Source organism: Polyergus mexicanus, unplaced genomic scaffold (genome assembly GCF_030449975.1).
Source record: "Polyergus mexicanus isolate NDT 795.1 unplaced genomic scaffold, iyPolMexi1.0 SCAF_5, whole genome shotgun sequence".
Lineage (NCBI taxonomy): Eukaryota > Metazoa > Arthropoda > Insecta > Hymenoptera > Formicidae > Polyergus > Polyergus mexicanus.
In genome coordinates this window covers 12,242,905-12,251,178 of record NW_027223325.1, presented here as the reverse complement: position 1 = coordinate 12,251,178, position 8,274 = coordinate 12,242,905, and the positions used below count along the sequence as shown (strand labels likewise).

Genomic DNA, 8,274 nt, shown 5'->3' with positions numbered 1-8,274 from the left:
TTCCTCGGAGAGAGAGTACGATTTGGAACATGGCCTAAAACAGCTGTTGCTATGCATTCGAAAATCTGCTCGCCTAAGTAGAGCAGCATTTCATTGACCAATCGGGACAAAGAAATTTTAGTTCTTTTTATTCTGAATAGTCAAACGCAGCCACGAAGAATGGATCTGCGGTCGAGAAGATGCTAGAGATGCTTCGAAGCATTGCATTAACCAATTAGAATAAAGAAATCTTTACTCTCTTTGTCCTGATTGGTCAATCAAACGCTTCGAAGCATTTCTAGCGTCTTTTCGACCACAGCCATTGTTCTGTGTTCGATCGAAAAGGCGGGAAACGACTGGCATCTGGTAGTCTGGTATGTCGTGAATCGCTGGTGTGGGTTGCGAACTGTCGTCGTGGGTCGTGATATTGTATTGTCGTGAGACACGAGCGGCATTGAAATATTTCGTAATAAGAGTACAATTCATTTTCCGATCAATTTAATCGCACTGTTAATAAATTCTTAGTATGCAAGTTGTTAGTTGAAGTATATATACGAGTAACGGTTAATTTTTATATGCATGCGTACATACATACGTTAGGATTTTGTGTCGTTAGCACGTCCGTTAGAAGTTTTATCGTTATTTCTGTTACTTTTTTTCACTTCTTGTAGAGTAACAAAAAAAAAAAAAAATTATACCGCGCTTTTGATCGGATGAGAAAAGAATAATATATATGTAAAGAAAAAAAGAAACATTTCTGTTATTATATCTCGAAACATGAAAGATATCAAACAGTATTTTTCCAATGACACGAGGATCGTCGACGAGAAAGCCGCTACAGATTTTGAAGAGGAGAAACAGTGGAAAACAATCACGACAGGTAAACGCGAACGCGTGAAGATTCGAATATCGCGTACCTCTTCCAAAGAGAGAACGTGCGACATAGTAGAAAGCAAAAACGATCTGATTGACAAAACGCCCAGTCCGTTCAATGACAAGGTGAATAACGGCGAGAGAACTATGCATGATGAGACACCAAAGGCCAAACCAAAGCGGAATCTCAGGAAGGTATAGAGTTTAAAATTCGATAAGAGTTGCGATTGATGGTTGAGGATTTGTCGATATCTAATTGAATTCTTTTTTTTTAAGGCTCCTAAACCCACAGAAATAAATGGAAATCAATTTGAAAAAGCAAAATATATGGCACAAAATAGAAAGGAGTTAAGTGAACAAATTATCGTAGATTTAGATACTTCTAATGACAGTACAAAGAATATTAATGAGGCTAAAAATGTATTAAATGTAGAGCTCTGTAATGAAGTTGATTCTCGGCGAGAAGAATCAAACGCATTTCAAGTTCTGATGAATCGTAGTAAACCAATACAGTATAAGGAACTCCCACAGCAATCTATAGAAGATATTGAGAATAAAAAGAAATTGGATGATGTCAAAGAGTTAAGATCTAGACATAAAGAAAAACTGATAGTCTTGGCTGATAAAAAAGGTTATTTGAAAAGAAAAATTGCAGAGATGGAAGAAGGTGAGAGAATAGAAAAAAATATAGAAAATCGCATGAGGTTTTTTAAAAGTGATGTTACAGACGACATTACATGTAAAAGGAATGACAGTATTGGATTATCAATTAAAAATAACAAACAACAATCTGGGAATTTGTTGGATTATTTCAGGTAAATTAAGATCATTGTTATACAAAACTAACATTACAATTCTCTAAATTATATTACTATTAAATTATTACAAAGCATGTACAAGTAAATCCAGAATTTAGAATTGTATAAGAATCTTAGAATTGTTTAGAAATCTCGATTGTGCTCAAGCAAAATAATTATTGTATATCCTTATTGTGCAGTAAATCACCTTTGGGATCCACAAATGAAGATGAGAAAGATGCGTCTACTTTTATTGTAAAAGCGGACGTACATCGGACTGATAATTCCGACATTGAACCTGTAGAGAAGTCAATATCAAACAGGATATATTCTAGCGAAAGATGTTCAAAGTTAAAGAATTTTTCTACAGTGGATGATATTCACATTATAGCATCTGAAAATTTGTATTTAACGCAAACGGATAAGCAAGATGTGCAAAAGCGGGAGAAACCTCGTTGGTCATTACGTATAAAATTACATTCTACAGAAGAAAACGATTCTTCAAATGGTAATACAATAAGATCCAATAAGGTCTATGTAGTAAAAAATGTAATGGAAAACTTGTAAATGTACATAGAATGTCATACATATGATGTAAAATGTAGATAGAGTCTCCCAATGCTCATTGGTCGATGGCAATGATTTTTGTTTCACACTTTGATCGCTGATTTTGATATTTTTTAAATGAGTTTTTAAGAAAAGTTTTTAATAATGATATTAAATTAATATTCATAATTTTGCATTATAGATACCACTGACGATGAATTATTTTCACTGAGAAACAAATCAAAATTTAATACCTCGAATAAATCTCGGAATTCTATAAATATGGAAGATAAAAAAGTCTACTCGAAGACAGTATGTAACAGTTATATTAAAATGTCAAACAAAGAGAAGAAAGAATCAATCGGTAAACAAAAAGAAGACAATGTGCAAAACACTGCGAAAGATGCTATCGTTATCGATAACAATAGAGATGATGATATACGGACAAAAAAATCGAACAAACTTACTAAAGTGGAACAAAAAGACACGAATGAGACAATCATAACAATGACTGATTCCGAATGTGAAATTATCAATGAATATATCTTGAAGAGAAAGCCGAACGAGAAACTTGCACCATTATTCATTAAACGACGTAAAACAAATCCGATTGTCACAGCAGCTAGACGTTCGTTCTTGCAATCGGACATAATCGACATAGAGAATAAGAATATAGATCGTAAGGTTCACAGCAACAGTAGCATTTCTATATTACCGTTTCCCACAATCAGTCACGTGACACAATTGGAAGACACGTCGGATTCGATTAGAGTAGAGATCGAGTATAAATTTTCGACAAAAGTCGAGAGAAAATATTTGCCTTCGATAGATGTCAATAATTATAAATGTATTTGTAATTATAGTAAAGCACCAAAAGCGATTGAAGTGAAGATTAACGAGTCTGTGAAGGGAAACATTGATGAAATATTGTCCGAGATCGAGGAACTTTGTCCGTCCGCGCGGAAAATATGGAAAACTATATCGACAATCAAGAGCGATTTGGAAAAAAAATCGCCACTATCGCGAATGAAAGGCAGGAAGTCGAGAACGCTTGAGCGTAAAAAGATATTAACGGAGAACATTGGAAACGAAAAAAGTCCGTTGCACGATTGCGCATGGACGTGTAAATATAAACCGATGAGCGCGGAAGAGATAGTAGGAAACGAGGAAGCCGCGGGAAAACTGAAAGATTGGCTAAGCGGTTGGAGAGCATCCTTAACGAAAGAGGACGATGGCAGTAGCGGCGACGAATTCTATTCGTCAGACTGCAGTTCCTCGTGCAATAACCGTGAAGATAATCAAATAGCGGTTTTGTTGGGCCCATACGGCAGCGGAAAGACAGCGAGCGTATACGCGGTAGCGGAAGAATTCGGTTACAGGTTGGTAGTCGTGGAAGTCGTAGAGCTCAATAAAAATATCATCGTATATTTTAAATAACGATTCTTCGCGCATATTAGTATTATTTAATATTAAAAGTAATAAATATTTATATATTAAAAATATGTAATATATATATATATATAATACAATGAAATGTTAAAGCATTTGTTTGCTTGTGACTAATAATAATTGTGATAATATATAAGATAATATTCTCTTTTTCATACAAAATAAATTTTAGCGTTGCATGTTTGAGGTAAATTAAATGACACAGTTTGTTTTTACAGTATACTTGAAGTAAACGCGTCCTCTAGACGAACGGGAAAGAAAATCTTAAAGGAATTAGAGGAAGCCACAAAGTCGCACAGAATTAAAAAGAGCAAACATAAATCTCCGTTTGAGCGAATCGCAAATGAGAATGAGGTTCCGAAGATATCGCAAAACTCTTTAATTCTTCTAGAAGATGTTGATCTCATTTTCGAAGAGGATGAAGGATTCGTCTCTGCCGCATATCATTTGGCATCAAAGACTAAAAGACCAATTGTCATGACGTGTAGAGACATGTGTCCTCACTTGAACAAAATGGCACCACAGTTAAACAAAATTTATTTTCAGAAAGTAAATGGTAGCAGAGTATTTGCCCTGCTGGAATTAATTTCGCTGGCGGAGACGAATCGCAGGCTTCCGCATAATTATCTAATGGTAAGCAATCTTCTTTTATATTATGTTGCGAAAGATTCATCTTTTTATCAAAGTATATACTATCTGCAATACCTCGGCAACTTACGGTATTTGTATGAGAATTTTGAAAATTGGAAGACTGATGTACAGAAAGAAATCTGTAAATGTCAGATTATAAAATGACATTCGTATTTACATCTGTAAAATTACTCAAATGTTATTTGACATGATCGTAACTTTTCGCGCGACGCGTGATATTCAAAAAATATATTCTCGAAATTATTCCATCATTTAGAAATTACTACAAGCGGGGGATCTACGGCAGGCATTGCTCCAGTCACAATATCTGCTACTATCTGGTCAACCAATATTATCCGAACGATCTACGACTATTAAACCGTCACTTTGGCAGAGCGTGCAACGCTATCTGTACAAGCCTGCGATTAAGATGATAAATAGGCATAGGACAAGAAAAGGTACAAATATCAAAAGGTTCAATGGCATTGCATGTGTACTGAATAATTTAGCGGAGAATTTGGACAGTTTATCTTTAGTATCGACTTTAGTCGACATCGAAGACACAATGTTAAATATATCGGAGGAGAAAATGCAACCTAATTTATCTTTGGCCGAAAACATATCGTTCTATTCCGCTTCGCACGATCTTAAAGCGGATATAGCAACTTTTATTAGTAACCAAATATTCTGCATTGATTCGAATGCAAATGAACACCTGCAAAATCAAAATAATATTATTCTAAGGAAACGACTGAATCGAGGAGTGGATCTGGCACTATCGCACGTCACATCCGCATGTTTAGATCAACGAATCATGGCGTTAGATTATCTTCCGACAGTGCGAACAATATGTCGCGCGGAAGAATTTCGCTCCACTATCAATTACAAACGAAGCAACCGTTTTTTCCATTATCTACACAGTTACGTACCGACGGCGTCAATGAAGCCGAATATTTTAGCCGCTGCGTGTAAAATGTTACAAGAAAGAGAAAATAAACCTATATCCGCATGAGTAGTTGATATTAACGACACGAGCGACTGATGCGATCTAAAAAAACATATATTCTTTTTATCTATGATGGATGTGATACTTATATTTTTACTAAAATTTAATATCATAAATAAAATGAACTAAATAAAATGAAAGTTTTATAGCATATTATTTATGTCTATAGTTATGATATAATATAAATTTTGATGCATATTGTTGTATAATATATATATATATATAATATTTGAAACATTATTTTAGTGTTTTCTCTCTCTCTTTTGTAATTAAATTTATATTTCAGCATCTGTAAAAAATTGAAAAAAACATATTGCATGTTTGCAGTTGACTGTTCACCGATATACTGTCTCCTATTTTTACTAGATATATTTAGCTTTATAAACATATCTGATTTTATTTGTCTAACATAAAGAATAACATACTATTTGTAAAAAATGAATCTACAATGGGAATGTGGATTTTTGTACGTATACATTGCAGTTTTACATATTGCATTATAATATATATTGTTACACAAACGCGTATTATATATACTTTATTGTAATTGCTGGGAAATTTTCATGATAAATGTTCGAATAGAAGAATAAATATTTATTTTCTTAATTCTCTGTATTTCCCCTCTTTTTCAAACGTATATTGTGAAAATGTTTATAATGATTGTATAATATTATACAAGTTAAATCTTTATATGATGCAGCTTACGATTTAATTCTTCAAATTTTAGTATTTTGCGAATGAAAAAGTCTCCATAACGGTGTGCTACCTTTGTATCAGCGATGTGAATCATATCATGATCAATATAGAAATCCAGCTGAAAAAAAAAATTTTCTTACCATAAAACATTCATAGTAATATATTCTAAGTATTTATTAAGCATGTTAGTTTATAGATTAATATGTATATCCTCCAGAAATTTAAACAGCAGAAATGCAGATTAACTTATATTTTGTAATGCCTTAGATAAAGAAAAAAAATGATATCAAATTTACGAAATTATACTTGTACTTAAAAATATAAATTAGGAAAAAATGTATCATTTTTCTTTAAAGAAATTAATAATAAGATCTGTATTGTTGAAAAAAGCATTAGATATATACATATGAAGGAGAGCAAATATATAAATTACTTTTGATACAATGCTGGCGATTAAAATTACAATATCAATATATGTATATGTGTGTGTGTGTGTTGTAATTTTAATGCAATATATAAATGGCATAATATAAGAATAATCACCTCAGATCCAGATTGAAATTTTCCGTCTAATCCCGATGTACCTTTTGTCCAAACAATATTCTTCATTTTATGCTTGAAGCATAATAAATGAATTGTTAAAGCATTGACTTCTTTGTCCAAGTCCCAACCCTCTATATCAGACCTAGTATTGTTGCCCATGAATGTGGCTAGTTTGCTCAGTGGTAATGTCGTGTAAAGTTTCAAGTATGAACGGATGGTCGGCAACATTTTCTGCTGCACCACTTCGTCCATAAAGACTTGGGTTTGATGCTTGATGGCCTCACGAACGTAATCTTCGTTAGGATTATCCGGATTCGGTGGTGTTAAAGACAGAAATTTAGGACACGCGAAAACGAAACAGTTCTCAAACTCTGTGAGATCACCGTACTGCATCTTATACATCTTTTCGTGATAATTTTTATCCCGTAGAGCCTGCTGCAAGCCTTCATCTATGCACTGTGGATGTAAGACTAGACAGATGGCGAGTAAATGGTACATTTGCTCGGTTTGTTTATTGATCTGATCATTTTGATAGCTCCGCGTTGCAAACAGCTGCTTTGTACGTTGGATGTATAGTAGGATACCGGAGAATGTTCTAATCGCGTCCGCATATCGACGCATCATCATGTACGCGAAGCCTACATAATACGCCGTCGAGATCTGACAGCCAGGTACATGGGAGTACGCACTCTTCTTGTAAAGCTCCACATTCTCCAAGACTTTGATGGCTTGATAATAATCTCCTAGCAAAGAATGCAATCTTAGGAGACCAACGAGGGAGAAGTAGCCAAGCATCTTGTACAGAGAATGTCTGCCAAATGCGCCGGCCACGGAATCTGGATCACCACCGCTCGCGTACACTTCCAGCTGGCTCTTGATCTTCGATTTGTCGACCAGATAGTGCAGGACATTTAATACGCACAATACATCCCAGATCTTGTTGTGCGCATTCAGATTCTCGATCTCGTCCGGCGTCTTATTGGATAGATTGGCGCGATATTGAGCAAACGATTGAAACTGATAGACAAACTCATCGATGAGCTCCCATAGCCACTGGTCGGGCAGTTCCAATTGCACCGGAGTGTCCGGATGCAGAATATAGTTGAAGAGATCGCAGTAATTATAAAAGGAGTTGAGACGCTGTTCCAGTGTAGGACCCTGCATGCGCGCGTAAATGTGACGGTAATAAAGCTCCTTGTACAGAGTAAGGAAAACTGGATCATTGTCGACGATATGAGCGATCGTCGATGCGTCCGGCCACGGTGATTTGTCAAACAGCTGTTCCGAGATTTTTGGGAACGAGTTCTCATACAAATTCTGTATCTCGAAGATCATGCCTTCGTTGATGCAATTGCGTAAGAAAATGAGAAAATTGCGTACCACCTCGGGTACTTGCCGATAACTCGGTCGATCATACTGATCATGCACGTCCGGCGGCCCGTAATCGTCGTAGGCATCATACTGTGAAAGAGAGTGTGTGTATTAAAAAACAACTTTTGAAACAAAAAGATCATGTAAATATATATAGAGTTATGTTAAAGCACTACTAAGCTTCACACTAAGCTTTCTATAACGATTATATTATGCAATAATATATTTCGATACCTCGTTGTAGTCGTCGTACATCTTGTTGCGTTAAAACGGTGACTTGGAAAAGACGTAACCTCTCTTTTCCCCGAGAGGTGCAGCACAAACACACAAGATACAAGTCGGTTTCGCCAAGAATCATAAGAAAATGATTCTGAGATTCTGACT

General features: G+C 35.2%; 2 protein-coding genes across 6 annotated transcripts; one reads left to right on the top strand and one right to left on the bottom strand.

Moving 5' to 3' along the window:
- Positions 1-331: 331 nt before the first annotated feature.
- On the top strand, positions 332-5,848 carry Elg1 (enhanced level of genomic instability 1). Of its 5 annotated transcripts, none has more exons than XM_070296798.1 (7): positions 332-1,047; positions 1,129-1,519; positions 1,580-1,667; positions 1,850-2,157; positions 2,398-3,574; positions 3,863-4,277; positions 4,552-5,846. In XM_070296798.1, exons 1-7 carry the CDS (start codon positions 757-759, stop codon positions 5,284-5,286), a joined length of 3,405 nt encoding a protein of 1,134 aa, XP_070152899.1. In that variant the 5' UTR covers positions 332-756; the 3' UTR covers positions 5,287-5,846. The 5 variants fall into 5 exon arrangements, with proteins under 5 accessions (XP_070152899.1, XP_070152902.1, XP_070152903.1 ...); XM_070296801.1 differs by having other exon boundaries at positions 1,129-1,667; positions 4,552-4,732; positions 5,019-5,104; XM_070296802.1 differs by having other exon boundaries at positions 1,129-1,667; positions 4,552-4,732; positions 4,800-4,892.
- A 24-nt stretch (positions 5,849-5,872) lies between these two features.
- Eif3l (eukaryotic translation initiation factor 3 subunit L) lies at positions 5,873-8,267 on the bottom strand. Its single transcript, XM_070296803.1, has 3 exons — positions 8,125-8,267; positions 6,520-7,980; positions 5,873-6,094 (listed from the first exon to the last, which is right to left on the bottom strand). Exons 1-3 carry the CDS (start codon positions 8,143-8,145, stop codon positions 5,960-5,962), a joined length of 1,617 nt encoding a protein of 538 aa, XP_070152904.1. The 5' UTR covers positions 8,146-8,267; the 3' UTR covers positions 5,873-5,959.
- Positions 8,268-8,274: the final 7 nt, after the last annotated feature.

Bases quoted from the DNA above. Each gene is read 5' to 3' on its own strand.
- Eif3l (XM_070296803.1), bottom strand. From the start codon at position 8,145: ATGTACGACGACTACAACGAG. The intron at 7,981-8,124 runs GTATCGAAATAT...TCTCTTTCACAG, and splicing joins TGTACGACGACTACAACGAG to TATGATGCCTACGACGATTA. The intron at 6,095-6,519 runs GTGATTATTCTT...TTTTTTTTTCAG, and splicing joins AATTTCAATCTGGATCTGAG to CTGGATTTCTATATTGATCA.
- Elg1 (XM_070296797.1), top strand. From the start codon at position 757: ATGAAAGATATCAAACAGTATTTTTCCAATGACACGAGGATCGTCGAC. The intron at 2,158-2,397 runs GTAATACAATAA...TTTGCATTATAG, and splicing joins AGAAAACGATTCTTCAAATG to ATACCACTGACGATGAATTA. The intron at 3,575-3,862 runs GTTGGTAGTCGT...TTGTTTTTACAG, and splicing joins GCGGAAGAATTCGGTTACAG to TATACTTGAAGTAAACGCGT.